The sequence below is a fragment of the Hippoglossus hippoglossus genome, chromosome 10 (assembly GCF_009819705.1).
Source record: "Hippoglossus hippoglossus isolate fHipHip1 chromosome 10, fHipHip1.pri, whole genome shotgun sequence".
In the NCBI taxonomy this organism is placed as follows: Eukaryota; Metazoa; Chordata; class Actinopteri; order Pleuronectiformes; family Pleuronectidae; genus Hippoglossus; species Hippoglossus hippoglossus.
Window position 1 is genome coordinate 15,137,153 of NC_047160.1, and position 26,234 is coordinate 15,163,386.

A 26,234-nucleotide genomic window follows, 5' to 3' on the forward strand; every position below is an offset into this window, starting at 1 on the left:
TACACGCAGCTTTGCATATGCACCACGTACAGTATGATTGACTATCTACGGGTCAACAGATGGGTCAAACTTTGCATCAGCTTCCTTTATGTCTTTATAAACAAGTCCACTCTCCATCCACGCAGTTTCATTCTGAACAACAAAGTACGTTGACAACAGTGCATTTTGCTTAAAATACACACTTTTATTGAACATACAAGAGGAAGATCAGGAAGAGGGGGACAAAGTGGGAGCTCACATACTGCTTTGGGACAGCATATAAAAATGCAGGGGCCAGGTATTTTGGATATTGATTGGTTAAATACTCACTGTGGTGTAATCCAGGATTCTCGTTGGTAGCTACTTGTAATCGAAAAGCAGCTGAAGTGGGCCCTTGTGAGATCAGTGGTCAGGTTCCAAACTGCTGTGAAGGAAGCATTGGTGTGTGTGTGTGTCTTTGTGTGCTCGCAAAATAATGCAGCAGGTGTGTTTGCAACAGGGATAAACTCATAAACTCAACTTTTTACATTTACTTTGTTTAGATATCTGATAACATTCAATAATTGTGTTTTAATTTTATAAAGTAATTGTTTATTGATGAATTAATTAATTAAATGATATTTTTTTAATGGGAGAGTATAAGTTTGCCTGGTACAGTTTTTTGTACATATAAGATGTGTAGATCTGCAGTGTATGCTCTATCTTTCAATGTGTTGCTCTGTTGCATTTTGATGGACCTTTTTGCAGCGGCTGCCTGGATTAATACAGAACAGGTATAAAGCTATGCAAATTACCAAAAGTATATTCAATGTGATCAAGTGACTGTTTTCTATTGGGAATAAGAAAAAGATTGGTCATTGTCCTTGGTCTATGGTCGTTGGACATGTTGGCAGATGTTAAATTACATGTTCGCCGATGATGCCACACAATTTGTGCAGCGATGAATAAGGACAATCTTCATCAATAACATGGGAACAGGCCAATCTGATAGCTGGCCGACCTCTAGTTTGCACTGGTTCACATACAGTGTGGACTGAATGTTTTACCCCGTGTGCGTGTTTGGGTGTCTGAATGTGAGTTTAATGTATGTGAGAATGCCTGCAAATGTGTGCGTCCGTGCACGTATGCACGTCCGTGTGGGAATCCTTGAAACAAGATTGAGATTACAGCGACACACTTCCATTTCCGATGGTAATAAAGGACAGAATCAATCATTCTGTCGGTCAACGTTGACAGAATTTGAAATGAACTGATGCAGCCGGTCAGTCTTAGATCAGCTGCCTATCATAATGTCTCTTAATGTATTCTTAATGGTGCTCTCTAAACCCTGATATCCATCCAGCGGGCTGTCCGTTTCCAGAGAGCTCAGCAGGCTTTCCTGCTCATATCCTCTCTGCGCTTCATTTGTTGCTACATTCAGGTTTGAGGCTGTGAAGCCATTTGAAGACACGGTACTCCACATTGTTCACATTCTCCTCCTTATTGCTGTAGTTTAGCCAAAATAATTGTGAAGACTCGGTCCCAGCTGCAGGCGTGAATCCGTCTTGGCGTGAATCCATTCATCCATCTCTCCACAGCAAGTCAGCCAAGTTACAGTCAGTCATCCAGAGTGCCAACCCCTGTTCTCTTCGTTACACAAATCATATTGGGAAAACAGTATCCTCACCTTCAGTCAAATGTTAATCACAAATTAGCCGTGATAGTCTAGCTCCCGCTGAGGGAAGATCGTGATGATCACTCCATCCCGCTCAGACAGATGTGAGAGGAAAGTTCAACAGCTCCTTCGGCTCTTGTTTCCTTCTTTAGAGCCTTAGCTCTTTTTCTCACCTGATCCCCGGTGTGTTTTGTCAAAGATGACGATGGACTGCTGTGGGAAAAAAAGTGCCATTTACATCTCCTAAAATGACCACGTGAAACATTGTGTCCCCTGAAACATAATCCACAACTTTATGCACCTGCTTCCCAGAAAGGCTCTTGTTTGTTTTCAACACTCAAAGCCACCAGAAGCACTTCTTGCGCAGCTTCTTGACACGAGCCTTGGTGCCGGGGCGGCTGGAAGGGGCTGGCGTGGTCGCAGGCTTGGTCAGAGCAGGTGCAGGCACATCGTACTCTCCCTCCAGGGCCTCCATTACTCCCTGGAAGCGTCCCTCCTGCTGTCGGAAATCATGCTCCACGCTGCGGGGGGGAGAGAGCGAAAGAGAGAGAAGTTGAAAGGGGAGGAGAAAGGGACGAGGGAGGCAGCCGGTGCTTGATTTAGAAGACGGGGGTAGCGGCAAATCAAGTGAAATTTATTCTTAGGCCTATAGCTCGTCCTTTACCTTAAGAGATTCCATGAGGTGGTTGAGAGAGAGAGAGAGAGAGAGAGCAGCAGGAAGCAAGGACACGGGAAAACTTGATAGACATTAGAGAGAGAGAGGGACTGAGCGGGAAGATGAGCATTAAAATGTACTCACACATTGCACTTTAAAAAGAGGTTGTACTTAAATTGAATGCAGTTTTACATCATACATAAAATCCTGTTTTATACCTATCTCTAATCTATTCACCTTCAGCATGTACACACCCATACACTCTCGCACAGGCCTTGACGACGCACTAATTTCACCTCTGCCGTATTCTTCTGTGCTTCATGCATCGGTAGATCACAGGTTGGTGGGAGGAGAAGGAGAAAGAGAGCAGGAAAGGAGAGGAGCATTTGCAAAATGGAGGAGCTCAAAGAAGGAGCAAGGGAGGAACTTTTTTTCCTCCTCTGATGTGTTCAAAGCAGAACCCTCTGGCTTTATTTCGTATGCTCCTTTTCTCACCAGCTCTCTGAAGTGTCCACAGCTGCAGGTCATAGTGTAGTAGACTTTGAGTTTCTCTCCTTTTTGCTAACTGTATTTTATATATCTGTGTGTGTGTGTGTGTGTGTGCGTGTGCGTGTGTGTGTGTGTGTCTGTGGGGCCAGGTTATAGTGTTAATTAACAACATGATGAGGCAGCTGCCCATACACCAATCCTCCTGTATCCCAACAGACACAAACACACACACACACTCTCTATACAAACACATATGTCCTCCCCTGACGTCCACGTATGCATTTTTCAAAGCAAGCCCAAGGCTGAGTGAGGGATAATGGCGATGCATAGGGACCCTCATGGACAGAGAGAGGAAAAAGACTGCATCTCTTTTGGGAAATGGAAGGGCTGGGAAATGAGAGAAAGGCTTTAATAAAACAGGGCAGGGAGGTCAGTGCTTTATAAAGGAGGGAAACAAAAAAAACACAGAGGGAGGTAAAGGAGGAGTGGAGGACTTCCACCAGAGGTGGGGGGAGAGGAGGGCAGAAAGGTTTCCGCTCCCTGAGAAAAGGGATGGAGGGAAGGAGTGAACGGAGGAGGAGGTAAAAGCTCTGATGGAAACAGAGGAGGGGAGATGGCTGTCATGAATAAATGATGAAGATATACTGCGACTACACAAACACAGAAAATATTTGCATACACACACAAAGTATAAATACAATGAAGTGATGCACCTGCACATTCAGTCAATTTACAGTCTTGTTTTAGAATAAATGACTTTTCTTTGTCCTCTCTTGATTTCTCCCTCTCTTTCAACTCTCTAATATTACCTCACTACCTCTCTCTACCAATATCTCTCCCTCTCACACCATTGTTTGTGGGATTACGGCACAGTGGGAAATCCTGCTGCCCCTAATCCGTTGCGCGAGCTGTCATCTCCAGCATCTCTGCGAGTGTGAGCGTGACTGTGTGTTCTTTCTGTTCCCGTTACATTTCGAAAGTTAAAGTCAGAAGTAAGGTTTACGTTTGCATGCGCAGATATGGGCCCTGCTTAGGAAAAAGTGGAGAATACCTTCAGGTTTTGGTATACGTGGCTGTGTATGCATTTCCTTTTGTGTCTGAGCTGTTTAAACTTTGGGAGAAAAACAGAGGGGCTGTCAAAAGTTCGGCTCCCGCTTGTCTCTCCTCAGACAAATTAATTAGGGCCGACAATAGCAAAAACATCTTCAGGCAGTCAGCCCACATCAAAACCACTTTTTTTTTTTCCACCACCATAAATCATTAGTAAAGGATATTTGAGTCCCACGCGTAATTCATCCTCCGCTTGTAGGTTTCTTTCCCTATCTTCCATCCTTTTTAACCCAGAGTCCTCTCTGAGGGTTTGATAAGGCTGTTACTGTCCAATCAAACAAACAGAGCTATTGTACTTCTGTCTTTTGTGCGTCTTTATCACAATGGGCCGCTGAAAATGTGTTTTTCCGGCATTGGCTATGTAATGTATGTATAGAAACTTGAATAGATAAATGAAAAGAAATATAATTGCGAAGCAGATTTTGCATTTCTGTCCACGCATGCGGGAAATGTATTCATTTCTTCCTTTGTCGGTATGTATGAGTTCGTAAATCGGAGTATGTGTGACATGTATGCACAGATCTGTTCAATAAACGCTGAGTTTCTTCTTCGCTGGATTAATCAGGACATGTGTGTACGTGATCATATATGTGTCCAAGAAATACAAAGGGAAAGTGGAACACAAATGAAATCATATGAAACTGAGGAGAGAGAAAAGAGTGATGATAAAGATGTGAGGAGAGTCGGTATACTTTTTTAGATGAGGGTCCCCTCTGACTCTGAATCCTACTAAATAAGGATGACATAAGAAATGTTATATTGTTCTAAGTACTGTTTTTGAATGGTGTTTTTGACTAGTTGCATATCCACTAGTCTTTATAAGAATATGTAAGTCTTTAAATATACTTACTTTCTTAGACTGCTAGAGATTCAAAGCTTTTAATAGTTTGAGATTTCTGAAGATTTGTTTCATCCATTGAAATTCATCTTCATCAACACTTTTACACCAAAATGTGTGGATATATGCTGGTGTTTTAAATGTGGATAAACATAAAAAAATGCAATAACTCCTTTCTCATTGCCAGCAGAGGAGTTAGCCATTCTATTTATAGAATTAATTTCGTCTTACATTTGTCTTCACAAAAAGGTGGAGCATCAGTGTCTAGATGGCATATGGATGGTGTTTTCATTAAAGACAAATGCCAGGTGTTAGTGGGTGTTTTTGACCAGTGGAAAAGAGGCTTGAGTTTTCAGAGGAAGGCAGCTTTCCTTTAAATAAAATACTGAAATGATTATCAAAATTGTTGCCAGTTATTTCTATAGATTTTGTAACTGATCAATTCACAGTCTCAGCTCTAGCAATGTTCCACCGAACAGAGTGTGTGTGTTCCCTGCCTGGGGATGTTTGTATGTTAATTAACATGTTTTTATATGCATAGTGTCAGTAGCCATATACACTATATATATGCATAGTATGTACAGGTGTATGAGGAAGCTACCATGTGGCAGTCCTGTCCCCTTGGTGTTCATTAACTTCCTGGGCTGAGGATCCTGCTGTGTTCATTAGGATCTAGGGGAGGAGACAGGGGGATGGGAGCAGAGGAGGGGGTGTTGGACTTGGATGCACATATCAGACATGTTGTACAGTAGAAATGAGATGAAATTACATAGATTGAAAGTAAAACTACAGGAGAGATGTAGATGTATATATGCAGGCTTGCTTGTGTTTTGGAATTTAGGAGAATTGTTTTGGAATTCCAAACACTAAGAGTGTTTTGGAATTTAGGAGAATTGGAATAAAGGCCCTGTAAAAGCTGCTTTCATCCCTTGTGGACTGCGAGGGAGATTTGTATGTGATTGTAAACAAGCAGCATCGGCTTCAAACGCTCATGCACATGAAACGTATTTGACTAAAACGAGGTTTTGATGCCAGATTATTCCAGTTGCAGCAAGTTCATGTATCTTCTCTGTTGTTTTCCTGAGTTCTCCATGAAGCTACTGTATATATGTGAAACACTTCCAGTGTGTGAGAGCGAGGCAGACCGAGAAAGCACTGTGTTGGCGCTTTGTGGGAGTGGGGGATCAGGTGATTATAGCTCCGGGGATTGTCAGACAGGATGAGCCACAGATGAGCAGTTTGATCAAAAGTCAGAGATGATAGAAAGAGAGTCTGAGCATGCATCGTATGAAAAGATTTACGGAATGAGAATAAGAGAAGGATGGAGCAGAGTTGAGGATTGGATTTACAGTATGTTGTATCAGATTGTGGAGGTGCAGCTCTGTGGGATGTAGAGGATCTAAGAATGCAATTACTATTTAGGTCACACACACACACACTGATACACAAGGGGATACTGCAACAGGAAAGACACATCATTTGCTTAATTTGTTTGTTTGCACACAACATTATTTTATGTTTAAATAGCTTTCTTCCAGCATGAGTTCCTTCTGAAATATAAACCGCATTGCTCTTAGTCTAAGGTTTTTCACATGTTAGGAACATATTTTATGGATTGTGCAATTATTATAGTAGGAGAAAAGGGCAGCGGCAGCAGGACACCAGGAAAAAAGGGTAATCAAAAAAGAAGAGATGTGCTAAATATGAGATAAAACCTGGAAAAGCTGAAAAAAACAAGAGGAAGTGGAATATTTTTCAAAGCTACAAAAGCCTTCAGGGTGATGTTTCAGGTCTGACTATGGCGTTGCATGCAAGACCGATTAGTCATTGTTGGGTTATGTAATGCACTGAGCTCATTACCTGTAGATGATGCAGGCCGTCTTTTGGCAGGTGGGGCAGTTGTTTATGTCCTGACCAGTTCTGTATGAGCTGCGACTGTAGAAAACAACAGATGGGAAAACGGTCACACACATTTGCTAAAGTTAAGTTTATCGTGTGTTCATGTGAATGGTGCATTGGGTTATCATTTAAAAAGCGTAATGTTCAGAAAACATCACTTTTCTCAAACTGTCCATTGCGAGACATCTCACACAAGAGCATAAATGGAAAACGCAAAAGCGAAAGCCGCCTCACAAATGCAAAAGTCACAGCACAACCACTACGTAAAGCGGCGGCTGGCTTGACTGGATTTTCGCAACTGACAGCTAACTCATCCGCAGTGAGTAAGGCGGCTTGTTTCATTTTCATCATGTGCTCACTTACATCGTGGTTGTGTTTCTGTTGTGTGTCTCTTGCAGTTCTGTTATGGTTTTTACATTTGTGTTTTCCGCGCTTGTGTGAGCCATCTTGCCCAACATACATTTTAGCCTCCTCCCAATAAAGCCCAGTCCGCTCTAATTGGCCAGCTGGCTTAACTCTGATGTGACTGGTCATCCACTTCCAGCAAGTGTCGGCCTCTGCTCTCGCTTTATCTTGCTTTGTTAAGGAACGTGCCAGGCCATCCGATAAGCGTGCATTATGCAAATATGGGGCATCATGATGTCACATTCCATCACAATGATGCAGTAGCATCGGCCAGACTAGTGACAAGGTGTTCCGGGAGCAGTGTGTTCATTAGAGGCGGACTGCAGAACTTTTACCTTCACAAAAAAAAACATAACACACTAAAGGAAAGTGACAGATACGTCTCCTTTAAACAAATCGTGGTGTTTTTCTAAATTCCACACGATACGGTGATAATACGGTAATAGGGGTAAATAATTGTAAGAATACACATTTTGCACAAATAGCGATTCAAGCTTTCCTTGAGTGGAAAGGGTCTCGCTCTCCTGACTTCTGAAGTCCCAGCTGTTGCTCTCTCCACCTACACATAGTCAATACAGATACATTACTGTGTCGGGGTCATCATATGGCACAAAATAGCTTGTAATATTCAGTGAGTGTGATGTATCCCAACAGGAGTATGCAAGGCCTGAATAATCCCAGTGGGTGAAAACCTGCGTATTTAGTATTCCAGGCAGGTTTAAAACAGTTACTAAGCATTAGTGGTTCAGTGAAAATCGTTTTGTTGAGAATTCACGCGTGTTGCAAATAAGACATGCAGGCTGTGTTATCAAGTTTGAACAGGGCTACAGATCTACATAAGTGTTGGAGAATACGAAGATATTTAAGTAAACATCTGACAAGCTCATGCTGACTGCCATGTAATTAAAACTGTTCATCAATGCCAAGATTTCGTTGGCTTCCCCTGTACAGAGCAGATTAGATGAGAGAGTGTCTGATTTATGTTGATAAAGTCGACATTTTAATTACATCAAGAGAGACTGTGTGACTGGCATCGTCTTGTTTTGTTTTTTCCCGCTCTCCCCTACCAGTCTTTATCAAAGACGACAACAGCAAGAGAAGACAACGATTTGCTTCAGGAGAGAAAAAAAAAACGAGGATCCGGGCTCAGCCGACACTTCTAACACAGCGGCCCGCTTAGAGTACTTTCATTCACAACATCAGATACACGCAGGCCCTCCAACTCTTACTTTTCTCTTTCTTTTTATGTCTTTTTCTCACCAGCTCTCATTTACTCTCTCTTCCTCCTCACTCTGCCTCTCTGTCCCTTTTACCCTATTTATCTCACACACTTAGTATAAGCCATTAGCATCCTTACAACCACACACACACACTGAAGGATATGAATAAATAATCGTATACAGTCACAGACTTGGGGCAGAACAACTTGTACACTGAGTTTAGGAGCCTTATTGTGCAGCTTAAACATTAATTGCATTCCTCAAAGGTAATCTGATGGGGATTAGTCTGGAGCTAGAGACATCTGTTAACCCTGAACTGGAAGGAGGAGGGATGAGAGAAATGGAGGGAGTAAAAACACGTGGAGAGAGAGCTTATGGAAATATAGGAACATTATTGTTATGAAAGAGATTAGATGAGAGGTCAAGGTAAGCAGTGTAGTTTATCGCGTTAATGGAACCAGTGAATAAATGGTGGAAGGAAGAAATATGGTAAAAGCACATATAGGAGAAAAAACTAGGTGTAATTGCGAAGAGGTGGATGAGGGTGGAAAGCAATAGGGGAGATTTAGGGCCGACAATGGGAGAAAATCCCAAAACTGGGATGGAGCAGAGGATGGAAGAGGAGGGGTGACTCCCAGTATATACGAGGAGGTGAAAGATTGAGGAGAGAGGTAGAAAATTCATTATTTATGAATGAGGGACTGACAGGTGAGAGTGCGGAGGAGGAGAACAGGATGAATCGCTTGATGCAGCCTAAAGAGCCTCGGCGATAGAGGAGGGCATTGATCGAAATTAAGTGACTATGGGAAACCGACTGGGATGCATAGATGAGAGAAAGGATGGATGTGGTGCAGGAGGATAAAGGAATCAGCAGGAGAGAGAAAGAAGTCATGAATATGCTTTGGTGGGCAGTACGGTATCTCTGAGGGGACACTGTCCCACCTGGGTCTATAAATCCTATAAAGTTTATAAGGTAAAATAACAAAAGGAGATATAAGCACCTGCTAACATTGACTTTAGGCTGGCATGTATTACGTATCCCTGCAGGATGGATCCCACATGCACACACACACACACACACACACACACACACACACACACACACACACACACACACACACACACACACACACACACACACACACACACACACTACAGCAATTCTCCACAGCCCTGACATTTAAAATCTATTACACAGACTTGAACTTGTGTCAGTATACGCTAGATATCGCCATAAAAACTCAAACGCACCCTCTTCTCAATCTTGTGGACTCCCTTGACACCCTCTCCACACTCTCTCTCTCTCTTTCTTCTCTTTATCCCTCCAGCTTCCAATGTCACTCTCTTCCTTAAGCACTCGCTCTTGCGGTGAATGTCTCTACCACTCCTTTATCTTCTTGGCTGGCCAGCATCAGTGGGGCAAGCCCTGCGTCTGTCAGTGACAGACTGACTGATAAAGTTGTACCACTATAGTCAGCTGAATGTAGTAGAGTTACACCACTGATCGACCGGCCGAGTGTTGGAACACCCTCACTGACCACAGACTACAGCTTCTTTCACATCATCAGGGTTCATTTACTGGCAGAGTAGATTTACCAGTTTAGGTAAGGCAGCTTTTTTTCCACAAAATAAAGGCCCCAGTAAAAGAAATTAGGGAGTTTTGGACAAACTGTAGCTACTTTCTGTCGAAGAGAATCACCAGTATTCCCCCCAGTGGGCGTGTCGGGCTTTCCGTCTGCTAGCACATCTCTCGATGCGTCCAATCCACTTAACCACACTGCTGCTGACATAGCCATGAATCAGCTTCTAACTTCCTTCTGAGGGATGATTACCTCTGCCAAGCAGGAGACAGTTTTTCACCACCCCCTTCTGTTAGGTTTGGTTTGCTTGTTTGTTCGCAAACTTACACAAGAACAACTGAATCTGATCTTTTCTTATCTTCAATTTTGGTGCAGCTCCAGGAAGGTTTTTGCACTTTCTTAAACATTGCGAGATGTTTTTCAGCATTTTGACAATTTTCCCACCATTTAGGGAAATGATATCTATGAGCCTGACTCAATTTAAGGGGCCTGTCGGGCTTTGGGGGGCGAAGGCACGTGCTCTACCGAGGTCTATTCTACATTTACCACTAAATATAACAGTACAGTGCAGCCATTGTCTTTGGCTTATGTGTTTGGTGATTTTGCCAAATAACCTTTCAGTTGCGAAGATAATATATAAGTGCAGAGCAGCAGCTTGGAAATGGCTTGGAAGTGGCTGCTGCTCCTAATGGGCTGTGTTTACTTGTTCTGTTGTCTGACACCAGAAGGAGAAAAACACGACAATGAGAGCAGCTTCATGGGGAATTCAGCTGTGTAAAAATACTGTAAATGTGAGCATGGGGAGTTGGAGAGCAACAAACGCATAAAGGGCTGAAGCTGGCTGACAGGAGGACGAATGCTCAATGCATAATCAAAATGCTAATTAGCGTGATACACCATCGGGCGACATTTAGCGACTTTCTGATTGGAAGAAGTTGTTTACAGTGGTTCCACAACCACAACTGTGTCCTCAATTGATCACATTACATGGTCCAGCCTTGGTTTTGAACTAGTCTTGTTTCTCTATCCCTTATCCTCATCTCTCCCTCTTTTCACACTCTGGTATCTACCCACCATTCTCTTTTATCCATCCATTATACTGTCAATCCCAGCTGACATTGGGCAAAGAGACAGGGTACAGATTTCCAGCCCATCTCAGGGACAAACAACACTCACATTCACAGCTGTCAATTTAGACACTCCAATAAACCTCACCCCAATATGCATGTGTTTGGACTGTGGGAGGAAGCCGGAGTAGAACATGAAAACTCTACCCAGAAAGACCCCAAGCAGCCAAACCAGATTTACAACCAGGATACTACTTTCTGTGCTAATTTCTGCACCTCAGTGCTGCCCCTCCTCTATTTAAACATTTTCAGTTTTTTTATATTCTTACATCCCCCATGCAGTCTCCCGCTCTATTCCCTCCCTACCTCCCTTCTCTCACCCTTCGCTGAGGGCCTTGCTCTTCTCCAGGTCTTGGATGACGTTGAGAAGCACCTTGATCTTCTCCTGATTGGACACCAGGTTCTCCTCCACACTCTGCAGCTGCCGCTCTATCCCGCGCGGCGCATTCCCCGTGTGTCCTGCCAACAATCCTCCCGGAGCCCCATTACATTGTGCTTTCATATGGGTCTTACAAGGCAGTGTGTGGTCGTCGAATGATTTGCTCTTCTGTTTTGTGTAGTCCTTGAGTTGGATCCGCTCCGAGGATGTTTTTCTGGGGGTGTTTGGAGCCTCCTGTGTGTTTTTGGTTTGTGCCACAGGTGTGGATGGTTTGGAATGAGTAGCTTTCGGAGAGTTTTTCACAGGTGGAGTGTTGGCAGACTTTGAGTCACCGTTAAGGGAAGCAGCTGCAGGTTTAGATGCGATATTGACAATTGTGTGTTGGTGTGTGTTTTCATCGGCTTGCTGGATTTTAGCCTTGTTGTGTTTGACAGCGGACTGTGTTTGTGTCACCTGTGCGGGTGGTGCGTGTTCTTGTTGTGTGTTTGTGGCAGCTGTGGACACGTCTGTGTTGTTGTGCGCGTTTGTGTCTGTTGTTTGTGTGGCCGAGTCCTTGTAATGAGTGAAGTCTGCAGAATGTGGCCTCGTCTGCTGCTTTGAGTCCTTTGTTTTGTTCTGACTGTGTGATGCGTGGTTGGAATGTGAGCTGTGTGTTTTGGGTATGGTGTGAGACAGCTGTGGTATCTGAGATGGTTTGACTGGTGTGTGTGTGGGGGTGTTTGCTGTGTCTGTCTTTTTGGCGTTCGACTGAGAGTCCACAACAGAGTCCTTTTTTGAGTGGTGGCTGGGGGCCACGGACGGTTTCCTTGGCGGATTAGGTAGAGTCTGGCTGGCCGTGATTTGATTGACAGCCTTCCTGCGACATGCGCCCGTGCACGGTGTAATCTGTGATCGTCTCCTCCCACAAGTCTCACAGAGGCGAACCGGGGAATTCGCCAACATTCGACAGGGCCGAGGTGGGGTGGCGTGCACGGGCATACCAGAACTCCCCGTCTTTACAACAGTACGATGGTTCTCTCCGCGCAATGACTGCACCCTCCTCCTCTCACAGGCCGGCTCCTTTCCTTCTGTGGCCTCAGTGCAGACCCCTCCCACCATATCAGATGCTACAATGCTGCCATTTGTATACCGAGCTGTCTTTTTACCTCTCGTGTCCTTGGGGTTTGTCCGAATGCTTTTGATCTGGCAGTAAACTCCGCTGCCTGACCCTTGTGACCCCATATCGTCCTGTGTCAGGCTGTTAATCTCGTTCTGAGATGTCTCCTTGGACCCCGGCAGACTGTTGCTGTCACTTCTGAGAACTCCCCCTGCCTCTGCTGTTGTTGTTTTGTCTGTTGTCATGCTGCGGGGGTGATGTGCGTTGGTTGGCTGGCTGCTGTGTCGTTTGATGGAGGGGAGAAATCGCAGTCCGGGAGACGTCTGCACCCCGACACTGCACAGTGGGCCCCATCGCCCCCCTGCCAGGGGGACCCCTAGCGCAGGCACCGGATTAGTTGGGTCAGCCACCCTCCTGCCCATACTCCTCTGCAGGTTGGCTCAGCCCCCCGAGGAGCTGAATGGGACGGAGGCAAACAAGGACATCAGCCAACGAGAGCAGGATTATATCCAATAGAATTCAGCTGTTTTTTTTTTACTCCAAGTCGATATGTGTGGCAGTGTGAGAAAGTTTGTATGTGGAAGGTGGAGACAGAAATTCAATATCCAATAAAGCTATCAGCTCTCAATGTCCTTCCATTAATGCCCTCCTTAGTTGCTCGACTAGTTCTGATTGGACATCACTCAGTCTCACACCAGTTGTCCGTAGATGATGAGCTGGATGGATTCTCTGGGTATTGCTGGTTTGCCCTGCAGAGAGAGAGATAGGAAAAAGAGAGGCAATGAATGAGATGAATGACAGAAGAAAGGGGGGAGAAGGGGAATAAATAATCCGACTGGCAGAAAGACACAGACATTAGGCACGTAAGGCCCCATATAAAAGCTTCGACCTCCACCGAATGCACACACTGACCGGATCGATGGAACTCTATCAACCTCTTATTAGACCAGGAGGTGGGTGGCAGTTACAGAGGCAAAACTCTAAATCCCATCAAGTTGTTGCTCTGGAAGGAACGGAGAAGAATTGAGAGGTCTCAAGGGTGAAAGTTTATGCCTGTAAAGTTGCAAGTTCCACACACTCACTCACACACTGTCGATAAATCAGAATTTGCAGATGTCATTGCAGTCTGTCATTACGTGATGGCAGAGTGTGACACATTTCAAATGATGCTCTGTTAGCCTCCCACAGCAGTATGTAAACTGATGATGCATCGTGCCCTGACGTCTCTCGTGGAAGCAGCTTGGGAATCTGTTTAAAAGGTTCTGCATAATGTTGTGGCGACTGTGGCTCAGAGGGTAGAGCGGTCGTCCTCTAACCAGAAGGTCGGTGGTTCAGCATGCTGAAGTGTCCTTGGGCAAGATACTGAACCCCTAGTTGCTGCACGTAGATGCACCTTATGGATGTGTGTGTGAATGGATGAATGGCGAAAACTGTGCTGTAAAGCACCTCGAAGTTTTATCAAGACTAGAAAAGCGCAATCTGAATACAGAAATTTACCCTTCAAGAGGTTCTGAAGCCTATGTAGCTATGAGGTCCATGTAAGGGATCAAAAAGACAGACATATTATACTCATATTCAAGTTTACATCCTTTAAAGTTAAGAAAACCAATCACTTTCTTCACACTGTTCATTGCGGCAGCTTCACTTTTCAGCCTCTGCCTGAAACGCTTGGTTTTAGCTCTGTCTTTAAGCCACGCCCTCCTGGTAAAACCCAGCCTTCACTTTGTTGAGATTGGTCAACTGCTCCCAGTGCATGTAGGAAATGTCGTTACCTGGCTTTGTAAGGGCACATGCCAGACTAGCCGCTAGGTTTGCATTATGCAAATGTGGGGCACGCTGATGTCACATGACATCACAGTGGTGTTGAAGTACTGGCCGGTCTACTGGCAAGGTGGGTTTTCTGTGGGGGAGATTTTACAGACCTGCAGCGTGTGCAAAAAACCATTCCACACTAAAGGAGAGGGAAAACTGATAAAGCATATTTATCCTTTAATTACACTAATGAAGACACAATTCTGATTATTATATTCCATCTCTGCCATTAGATTCCCCTGAATCCTGCACACTGGACCTTTTAAAGCCTCATTTAGTTTTGTATTAATATGCTTGGTCACATTATTTGGATTTTTTGAAGGCAAGCAAACTTAATGATCTGATTCTAATCACTTCAGATCACTGAGAACTTCCATGCTGCACTTTGACACAGATTAACTGATGAAATTGGGGTAAGATAATATTATATCCGAATTTTCCCTTTGAGGAAATTGGGTCATTGCAGCTGCAAATATTAGCACGGTCCACCAAAGGAAAAAATGGCACACATGAAAAGACTAAATGGAGGTAACATTTTTAGGAGGATGAAAAAGTGATTTGACACACATTTGTCAGGTTAAAATCACGTTGCTCTGCTAGTGCTGTGCTGTGGTTGATGGGACTCCAAAGTGTTTTTCACAAAATACAAACATTTACACATTTAGAAAGGCTCTGGATTCAGGTCAGCACTTTTTCTTCCTGGTCACCTTGATTAAATCCGACCACTGCCCACCTGGGATCCCCCACAAAGCCAGGACGCTGTTGATTCCTCACAGATGTTTCGCCAGATGACAGAAGGTCTGTTCACAAAAGATAATTTGTGCATGAAATCAGGCTCATCCAAGGCGTCTGAATGAAGTCTTCATTGTCCTCATTCCTCCCTCCTATCTTTCATAATAGTGTTGTCTTTTCATTACGGCCATCGTGTGATGTCAAACCAGCTGGCTCGCACGCACACACACACACACTCGCACACAGAGAGGAGCTTTTCATGCCAGCTGGTGCAACATGACAGATGCTTGTTGTATAGGGTCACGACTGGGACAGTGTAATATTTTTCAAAAATAAATGAAATATGGCCTGTTTCACCTATTATTTTAAGAACCCATGAGATTAATACCCTAAACTCAAAGTTTTCGTGGGAAGGCTTGTCTGAAAAACAAAGGCAAAGATCGGCTGTGAGACTTTCCAGAAGTTCCCTGAGCCTGTCAGTCTGTCTGTAGTAGTTAGAAATATGTTCTCAGCCCGGGACAGGTACTAACTCAACCTGACTGTGATGAGCCTGGCTGCCGCTCTAACAGTTCATATGTATTCAGGGTGAGATTCGTGTGCACATCCACTCATATCATATCAATGCTCTGCGTGACCTACGGAAGCTCATTTTGAAGCCTGATCTATGCCTGTTTTGACAGCGCAAGCAGCACAACATTTTCGCACATATATATTTCTTTCCCCATGTCAGGAAGTGCAATTAATATCCTTAGACTCTTTGGAAGTTCAGTTTTCATTTCAGATCATAACATATTAAAACTGAATGATTACAGAGTATTATGCTGGTGGGTCTGCCCATCAGGATTGGAAACTTTTAGATTGTGTTCAGTCTGCATCTGTAACTTTCTACATATAAATCTAAGACAGTTGTCAGAGACACACAGGACTGCACAATTACTTCTCATGACACAGTTCCCGGCAAATAGTGTTGCTGCGGAGCATGAGTGTCAGACAGTGCAGCAGAGGTAGGTCGAGACCTAAGAAACAGTTCCTGTAGAGAGCAAACACTCTGAAAGTGGAGAGAAAAACTCTTTTAATAGGAAGAAAACTCAGAAAAAAAAAAACAAGGGCAGGCGGCTGACCATCTGCCTCGACCAGTTGGAATAAGAAGAGAGGAAGAGGAGAAAGAGGGAGAGCAGAAGAGAGAGAGAGAAAGACCAGAAACAGTTGCGTAACTGTTTTTATTGTATTAATAGTAACAGTGATACTTATAATGCAAAGACGTCATCAATAATATCAACAGCAATGATAGCACCCATCCATCCATTATCGTTACCGTTTATCTTTTGGGGGTTGCAGGGGAAGCTGGGAACATTCCCAGCTGACATTGGGCGAGAGGCTGGGTAAAGTCACCAGTGTGTCGCAGGGCCGACGAACAGAAACAAACACATTCACACCTACAGTCAATTTAGAGTCTCCACTTAACTCCAAACTACATGCCTTTGGAGGAAGCCGGGGGGGGGGTACATGGAGAAAACCCGCGAACCACTACAGCAATGGTAGCAGCACTAATTAATAATATTAATTATAATGACGATACTAGGTAAAAGAATGTCTGCTTCACTGACCTAAAGCTGCTCTTTATAAAAAATATATATATTATATCAAATATTTATATAAATACACTGACAGTGAGTTTGGCTGAAGGAAGGTTGTATCGCCTGGGAGACGGCAAGTGGCGATGGGGGCACGGGTAATTGACAGCCCAGACGGTTTGTGATTGGTAACCATGGCAACTGCGGTAACCACTTTCCTGGAGTGGACCACAGAGGTCTCGACCCAGAGTCCATGCGTTATTTCCGTGTGTGTCTGTGTGTGTCTGTGTGTGTGTGTGTGTGTGTGTGATCTGTTTGCAAAGCAGGCCAGCAGGTGGATGAGAATCTGTCTGAGATGTGTTGTTTGCAAAAAGAAATTGCAAGTGATGATGATATTTTTTTTTTTTCTGGGACAGGCAGACGGATAAACAGAGAGAGAGAGAGGGAGGGAGGGAGGGAAAGAGAAAGTGAGCCTGTGTTTGTGTTTGTAACAGAGAGGGTGAGGAGTGTGTGTGTGTGTGTGTGTGTGTGTGTGTGTGTGTGTGTGTGTGCGTGCGTGCGTGCGTGTTTGACTGTCATCAAGCAGTTTGCCTTGGGAACTCAGACTAAGTCAATTGAAGGAAATTTCACTGCAGCTCATTTCCAAGCATTTGTCTTTCCACCAGCAGCCGCACACTTGACAACACAGCACCTGCTGCAACAAACTGTCTCTCTCTCTCTTTCCTCTCTGTCACCCCCTTTCTATATGTGTGTGTGTGGGTGACAACCATTTCAAGTCCCAGTAATCACCCTTGACCTGCAGCCTGTCAGCCATATCTTTGGAAATCACCCTCTGTGATTCACACATCTCTCTTTCTCTGTCTTTCTATCCCTCCTTCCATCCACAAACTGGGATCAGAGCAGGTGGTGTGTGTCGTCATACACGATAAGTAAAGGTTCAGGTAACCAGAGGATATTTAGTTTGGAATTGGCCCAAAGTCAACGAGGTAAAGGCGTATTGAATAAATCAGGAAATAATTCAGTTATCTTATTTCAAACAGTTCAAGGCAACAGGTTTGGTCTAATCAGCTGACTTTTCTCTGCATTTGACTTTTTGACTGTGTTGTTGCTCATCTCACATTATTTAAAACTGATCCACAAACATGAAAAATATGACAAAAAACCCCTGATATATAGGTGTCAGATTTATAGCAATCATTTTTTTCCGAAATGGCTGTACGAACAATTCCAGCATAATCCCATTAATACCGTTTCTGGATCGTACAATATTATAGATATTAAAATATATTCAAGGTCAAAGTGTTATTACTTCTGTTGCAGGGTGAAAGAGTAGTACTCTGTTTCTCTCTTTTGTGCTTCTGTTGTTTGTCTTCTGGCTTCACACTAACATGGTCCTCCATCTTTGGTAAACCTCCACACATTGCTCAGTGGGTCTCTCTCTTTCTCTCTCCTTTCTGTCACCACCTATTTATATGTGCGCATGTGTTTGGTGTGTGGGTGACAACCATTTCAAGTGCCAGTCTTCACCCTTGACCTGCAGCCTGTCAGACAGAAAGTGACACCATATCCTTGAAAAGAATAAAATCCCTCTCTGTGATTCATGCATCGCTCTTTCTCTGTCTTTCTGCCCCTCTTCCTTTTTCCTCTCCAAGTCTTATTTAATACCACTCTCCCCTTGTTTCTCCTGTCTTTCATCATTACCAGTGTTTGCGGTTGCACTTTTCCACTCACCACCCCCTTTTCCATCTCTGTCGTGGCGTCTTTGATTTACAGTGCGTTTCTCGCTTCCTTCCCCTTCCTCTGTCTCTGTATTTAATCTAAGTCTCTTACCCACATCACACCTCTGGCTGTGCAAAATGAGTGGGGAGGAGAAAAGGGGAGGGGATGGTGTTGGTTAGGGGGATGAAAGGGGAGGCGACCAAAGAGGAGGAGAACGGGGGAGATGGCAGCAGGGAGGTGGAGAAAGGTGGTGGAGGGATAAAGGGGGCGAGAACAGGAGAGGGATCACGGATAAGATGAAAGTGATGCGTGTGTGTGTGTGTGTGTGTGTGAGTGTGAGTGTGTGTCTCAGAGGACAATTTTCCCAAGGTTAAAATCTCCAAAAGTGTCAGATAGAGTTTGCTGAAGAACACAGCGAGTGAAGGCTGGAGGAGAGAAATATGCGCAAGTAGACAAACATTAAAGGAGGTGAAGGAAAAGAAAGTGGGAAGCTGCACACATGCCGGTAATCAATATGCACTGAGAGCGTGCTCGAGCATCTGTCACCACACACGCAGCCTTTAAACACTAAAGTGCAGCTTTTTATGAAAGTTGTTTATAAATGCAATGTGTTCAATTTGCCAGTCGATTGGTTTGGGCGGTTCAAGAATTGTCTCCACACACACACTCGCGCACACATGCACGTCTCTCTATAGTTGTGGGGACACTCATTGACAAAATGCATTGCCTAGCCCCTTACCCTGACCTTAACCTTCACAACTAAATGCCTAACCCTAAAACCAAGTCTTAACCCTCCACCAGCCCATTGAATTTGTGAGGCCTTGTGCGCATCTGTACATGTATGTTTGAGTGAGTGCGCATTCTTGCCTCTGCAGCTGTGGTAACAGAGCACAGGATGCTCCAGCTAATCGAGTCCCCTGTCATTTCAAGGTGAGCCTCATTTTTCATCCGGCGATTGATGGGCCGTGTGTGTGTGGGGGGGCGGGACACTGCTCTGTAATCACAAAGCTTCTCTCACTCACTCTCTTGCTCTTTATTGGTCCTTTCAGGCAGGGCCCTGCACTGCTTTGTGGGCAATGTAGTCAAATGTATATATTTTTTCTATCTGTTATAACAATTTATTAACTAAGTTGAGCACTTTTCTAAAAAAAATGTTACAAAGTGCTTCACAAGAGGATACAAACAACACAACGAAGAATAAAACAGTTATTAAATTGAATAGAAATTTAAGTTAGAAATGTAAAATAAATGGAATTCGCACATAGATTAAAAACATTTTAAGAAGGTATTCACAAGCAGTAATAGACGAAGCATTTCTGATCTCAGCTGGTAAGTCACTTCAGAGTTTGGGGCCATACTGCATCAATGTGAAAACAGGAAGCCAATGCAACGAGGCTAGAATCTGTGATATATCGTCACATTTTCTCTCCACATAGCAGCAGCAGCGTTTTGGACCATTTGAAGGAGATGCAGGTTGCTGCCTTTGCAGAGAGCATTACAGAAATATTTTGTCTTGGCTCAGAGTAACATAAGAAATATCTATTTTAGCATTAGATTATTAATATATATATAGTTGCATTTTTGATGGTGTATTACCATAATCTCAGTCACTATATAAGAACTTGAAACTTGTTTCCATTAGGGACACAAAGTAATAGTTGTACTTGCCGGGAAAAGCATTTTCTCTTAAGTTGCTCTGAATAACCCTGTAATACATATTTTATATTTCCATTAATATAAATCATCAAAATCAGCTTGTGCATGAATTTTTCAATGAGGAATTGTTGGAAGAAGTTGAAGTGATGACTGGACCAACCCACAGTAATCTGCTCAGAGCAAGAGATGCTAAATTATTAAGACCTCCTCGCTGACTTCATTAAACGTGTAAAGAGGCTAATAGGATCAGTAGACGAGCTGTCACGCAGGTCAGTTTACTGACTTTACTTCACATGAATGAACATCAATCTTCTTCAAATGATTTATTTACAAAATAAAAGGCATTTTGTCTTTGACATCTGATGCATGTTTGCTAAGAGCAGAAAAGCAGCAGGGGAAAAGGTCTAGTTTTGTGCCAGAATCAGGAGCAGTTGCAAGTAATGGTAGCATTTCTGCTCGATAATTAATATTGTATGTCTGCAGATGTCCGACGTTTGCGTGCTGCATTGCAGATACACAGAATGCACGTCTATGTGTCTGTTCTTCTTTTTGTTACCGTAATTGGTCACTGGTTTCATTTCTCTCCTCTGTGTCATGGGGTAAAATGCATCCCTGCACCTTTTCCGACAGAAGGAAGAAATCCAGTAATGAACGTCGGAACAAGCAGGAACCCATAGCTCAGCTACTTCGGCAGCGTGTTTTGTTGTGCATTTTAATTGGCTGAAACACTTTTGTCAGGGACACTGCACTTAAATCAGCATTTCAACCGAGGAGCCAGAAGCCACAGAGGCTAATGTTCATATCAGAAAAGCCGAGGCTCTCATCCAGCGCACCAGGATTCCCCTCCCTGTGCGCGGCAGATTGTGTGTCACACTGAAACTCGAGTGTCTCCTCAGTGCAAGCAGTGGAAAGGTGTTTTTCTTAAAGAAGCTTGCAACATGAGAATTTAATGCAGCTTTCCTACAAACACTTAAAGCCAAATGTTTTAAGAGAAACAGCATACTAGAGTATAACTGTGCTCTCAGGCACATTTAGTGCAGCATGTTAATGATACATTTACTGACACTGTCTGTGTAATGAGCATTTTTAACACTGGACAAAATCACAGAAGTCACTGGAAACAATCACGATGGCTCAGATCTGTTCAATTATCCCACAAAGTCATGACAGTGAGTCAGCATGTGCCATTATAACTGAGGCGGCTGAAGGGAGCTCGAGCATCATTCATTTTAATTGTTTAAACCTGCGATTGTGCGACTGTGACATGTCAAATATCAGTTTAGTTAGAGGCTGATAAACACGAGGCCTCATGCATAAACCTCCTGGAACTCACAGTGAGTCAGTCACTAAAGCTGGAGACCCTCAGAATTAGGGTTGGTGAGCCAACAATGTCAGTTCCTGCCCTTGGACAAACTCCACTGGGTCTGTGTGCTTTGCCATGTGTGTGTGTTTGTGCGTGTTTGTGCGTGTTTGTGCATGTGTGGAATCACTGATGCACAAACTGGACTAAAGCAGAAAATGACTTCAGCCTGAGATTATTTTTCCTCATTAGACCTGTGAGGTAGACCGGCCTGGACCTGTCAGCCTTAATGACGCCCTAAGCCCTAATGATGATAATTATATTAATTTAAAGTACATTTTAAAGCAAAGGGCCTGAGTCTTTTCCATTTTTACCTGGCATACGTGAACATTTTCAATAGGCATTAAAAGTAATTCCTCCAAGTTTATCTTTAACAGGATTTAAATCAGTGACGTGATTTTTAAAGGACTTTTACAGAATTTATTGGAAATAAAAGTTCACGTTGATTTGCATTTCCACATGCGCATGTTCTCACTCCGACATGTTGCTTGGAGATAAATCTTTTCATTTTCATTAGCTTTTAGGCTTGTGTCTCATAAAAAGTGTATTGGAAGGAGATGAATGTCTCTAAGTTGAGGGAATTGTTTGAATCTGGCTTCGGACGAAAGAGTTAGGATTTCATTTGATGTTTAAGGAAACTGGTAAACTTTCCGTTATGCCATTAGTTTTGATATCGTACCTTTCTTTGAGAAGAGAAAGCAGGTTTTCATGAATGAATAATGTAACATTGTTTGTTGTTTTATGAAAAGTTCAAACAATAACAGATGAATAATTAAACAACTGAAATGTGTGAGTTGAATCAAAGATTGACTAAATTGAGTTTACTCATGTTTTGAAGGCAGCGATTGAACTGACGCTTTTTAAGTTGTTCAAGCTGTTGTTGTCTAAACTTCTGAGGTCAACTTGCAACACTAACGATGGCAGAAACGGCAAAAACCCAAATCCACCTCAACACTTTAAACCCTTTCTAGCCACTTCTGCTGTTTAAAAAGGAGGCGATGGGCCATAACTCAAATTGATTTCTTATTCCAGTCAGTGTCCTCAGAGAAACGAAAAGAATTTAGCTTGGTTTCATGGTAAAAGCTTGTTTACCGCCAGTTAGGTGCCCGAATCGAGGAAAGAGGTGAACTATAGGAAAAAGAGTGTAGTATTGATAATCTGCCAGCTTAATTCATTTGTTTTGTTGTTGGCCAGAGGAACGTGTGTTTGTCCAGAGCACAGAAACAAACGTAAAACTGAATATTTATGAGATATTTGCCGGCAAATATTTGATAATCACAGATAAACATTAGATCCAACAGAGCAAAACAAAGGGTGTGAGTTATAAGAGGCGCTGCAGATGCACGGCCACACAAATCTTATCAGTGTGGATAAAAGTGTGATATGGTCCAAGGTTTACGCATTTTCTTGCTCAAACTGCAAACTCTCCTCCTCTGACTCCTTGCCCTTTTTCCTCCTGTCACCTCATCTTCTCATCCCTCCTTTTCAGCCCGTCCCTGTCCTCCCTCTCTGTCCTCCTCTATCATCTCATCTTTGTCTCCTCTGCTGTATTGCTCATCCTGTCCATGCATCCCAACAAATCTCTCCATCATTAACCCACGATCTCTCTCCTCCGTCCCCTCATCTCTCCATCCCGTTGGCCCCACTGCCCGTGTTCCCTCGCCCTCATCCATCTTCCTGCTCTTCTGTCTTTCTGTTCCTTTTTTTTTTTCCCCTCTCACTGCAATTCATCTTTTTCTCATCACTTGTTCACAGTCTGTCTAGTTAAGAGAGCCGCTAAAGTGTCAGCGAGTCACACACCCACACAAACAATACCTCTGCATGGACACACACATTTCCTCTGACTCTGCACCCCCCCCGTCTTCCTGTCAATCTCTGATAACCGTTATTTCTGTTCCTCTCCGTCATCGGTCACTCTTTGTGGTGAGGGGATGTGATTAAAGTCAATGCAGTATGGAGCCACAACCTATTGATCGGTTTCGCATTATACTCCATCAAATTACTCTCTGCTGCAGTTGTTGCATTTGTTTGGATGTTTTTTTTTGCCTTGAAAAATAGCATTAAAATATCACACAAACAAATTCCAAAAAGCACTTTAATGGCAAAAAAATATTACTGCAAGCAAATGTTGGTTGTGCATTATTCTGTCGGACGAAAACAATTAATTTAACTTGGCAACATCCTTGTGCCTCACGAACAACGACCTTCCGTACATGTTCATGAAAGCATCATCACGTCTTTGTAATCTTTTATCCAACAAATGTGCTTCCATTGATTTAGCTCCAATATTCATTAGGTTTGTAAATGTAAAATGTTAAAAAATAGCATTTTTTATGTTAGGCAGAGTAGTGACGGTCGGAAAATAACTGAACTCGGACAAATGAAGGAGAGACACACACACACAGACACACAAATATAGAGTGCACGGGTCACACATATCCACACAGCTTCATGTGTCGATCCCCGCACAACCATTCACTCTCTCTCTCTTTCTCTCTCTCTCTCTCACACACACACACACACTCACACACTCACACTCACACTCATACGCATACACAGATGCACAGGGCCAGCTTAAGTGTATAAGAGACGGGTTATTGGAATATAATCCCATATTAAAGCTACACTAGCTGTTCTGATGATTGGTTCAGAGGCTTTTAATAGCAATCGGGCACACACACAGTGACACATATACACACACACATATTCACACACAGACACACACACGTACATAAATTAATAGACAAGTGTTTGGAATGAAGGTTAAACGTAAAATTCTAATAATAATGCACTCCACACGTACACACACACTGCAATGATATACGTTAACTACTTTCCTGCCACACACACACACACACACACACACACACACACACACACACACACACACACACACACACACACACACACACACATACACTTGGTTTCATACTTTTTAAAGAAAATAAATGCACACAACAGTTCAAACCCTCTGAGATGTTAACACTTTTGTCAAAGCTACTGAAGGTGTAAAGAACTGGATGTATAATTTTTCCAGTTTGCTGTCCTTCACCCTCGTTTATAAAACCCATGTAACCTCCATATGAAACGCTGGCCCGTGTGTTAAATCATGAATGAGCTGCTTTGAAATATATAAAGTATCAGCCATGGGCTCTCAGACCGAAGAAGATTGGTAAAGATGCTCTGAGAACCCAGATATCTTTACCAAGTAGAAAACATTGCAGGCTTTTTATGCTGTCACACACACACACTTACTGCTCACACACTCTTCTCAAATCTTTGAATCTTAATCAACTGTCTTCCATTGTCTCCTCAGTCACTTACCTTTTTCTTATCCTCCTCTTTGGTTTTTATTCTCCTCCTCTCCCTTGTTCTTTGCGTCTCTCTCTCTCATCCCTGATAGTCCTTTAGTCCTCACTGGTGCTGTCTGTCCTCCTCTCTTCACCGCTCTCTCTCTCTCTCTCCGTCTCATTCTTTTGCTGCTGATCCTCGCATGCTCACGGAGACCAGTGATCCTCCCTCCCCTCTCTCTCTCTCTCTCTCTCTCTCTCTCTCTCTCTCTCTCTCTCTCTCTCTTCCCTGATCTATCTCTATTTCTGTACCCGCTGCAATTCTCACTCTTTCTCTCTTGCACTTTTTTACATCTCAAATGCCATCACTCTATTAATCCCTCCACCATCTCCCTCTTAAACTCTGCCTATTTCCCCACGCCTCTCTCTTTATTGGTGGCTAATCCGATGCCATGCCCTCATTTTTGTGTGTTTGTGTGTGTGTGTCTGTGCGCGTCTGTGTGTGCACGTGCCTGCGTTGACCCTTGCATGGTGGTGGACCTGGTGAAACTTTGGCAGCACAGGGAACTGGCTGCCCCCTGGGAATGGCGCCAGGACACAAACTAACACACACAATGCCTGACCACACACACTCACACACGCACGCGCACACACACACATACACACACACACACACACACACACACACACACACACACACACACACACACACACACACACACACACACACACACTTGCTGCTTTTATCAGTTACTTTATTTATATCTTTGCTTTTCTGTGTGAACATGGACGACTAATGCCTCTCTCTCTCTCTCTCTCTCTCTCTCTCTCTCTCTCTCTCTCTCTCTCTCTCCCCCTCTCTCATTCTCACTTTCTCTCCCTGGTGGCCTCACCTCACTCTCCCCTTTGAGCGGTTTTGTCACCGTCCTCCCTCTTCTTTGCCCCACTTTACTTTCCTCCACGCCATTCTCTTCTTCTCTTCTGTTATCTTCATCGTTCAGCCTCGCCTCATCCTCCCTGTTTGTCTCTCCCACCACCCGCCTTCCTCCGATCTCTTTCTCCCTCCCTCTTTCTTTTCTTTCTTTGCTCCTATTTATACAGCCGAAAACTGCTTTCTTTCTCGAGGCAAGGGAGACAAAAAAGGTGATAAATTGAAAAGAAAAGGGAGATTAAACGCCGTATGACTCCGGGTTCTAATTATGCTTGATTATGAGTGTTTTGTCTTTAGTGCACGGCAGGAATTGTGTGTCTGCAAATTAATTTCCTCATTCGTCATGCACCAGGAAAGAGATGAAAACATTTTGCCCGCATGCACTTTTTAATGGGCAATTTTAAGATGTTGAATTTGAGTCAGCTCAGAAATCGGAGAAGGAGAGGGTTTAAACTTGATCTCAAACCTTATCTGATCTATTCTCTGTGGACAGTAAATAAACACTAGTAGGGGTCTAATTAGTAATAGAGTTGTCTGCTTAGTGTATAAGTTCCTATGTAACTGCGTTTTGATTTACGCCTTTCAGCGAAGTGTGTGTGTCGCCAATGAATTATTACCTGTATTGTGTGTGTGTGTGGGTGTGGGTGTGTGAGTGAGAGTGAGAGTGGTCCCTCGATGCAGCATCCGAGTGAATATCTCTCCCACCATCTGAAATAATGCATGCAATAA

At 43.5% G+C, this 26,234-nt stretch overlaps 2 protein-coding genes across 3 annotated transcripts in view; one reads left to right on the top strand and one right to left on the bottom strand.

Moving 5' to 3' along the window:
- The window catches only part of LOC117769355 (dedicator of cytokinesis protein 2), a 101,701-nt gene that overhangs the window by 49,945 nt on the left and 25,522 nt on the right, over positions 1-26,234 (top strand). The gene's annotated exons all lie outside the window — the stretch shown is intronic.
- LOC117769356 (protein INSYN2B) lies at positions 638-24,777 on the bottom strand. 2 transcript variants are annotated; one of them, XM_034598226.1, is made up of 4 exons: positions 24,609-24,777; positions 11,277-13,180; positions 6,586-6,660; positions 638-2,154 (listed from the first exon to the last, which is right to left on the bottom strand). In XM_034598226.1, exons 2-4 carry the CDS (start codon positions 12,851-12,853, stop codon positions 1,971-1,973), a joined length of 1,836 nt encoding a protein of 611 aa, XP_034454117.1. In that variant the 5' UTR covers positions 12,854-13,180; positions 24,609-24,777; the 3' UTR covers positions 638-1,970. The 2 variants fall into 2 exon arrangements, 1 of the variants encoding a protein (XP_034454117.1); XR_004615198.1 differs by having other exon boundaries at positions 2,136-2,154; positions 11,263-13,180.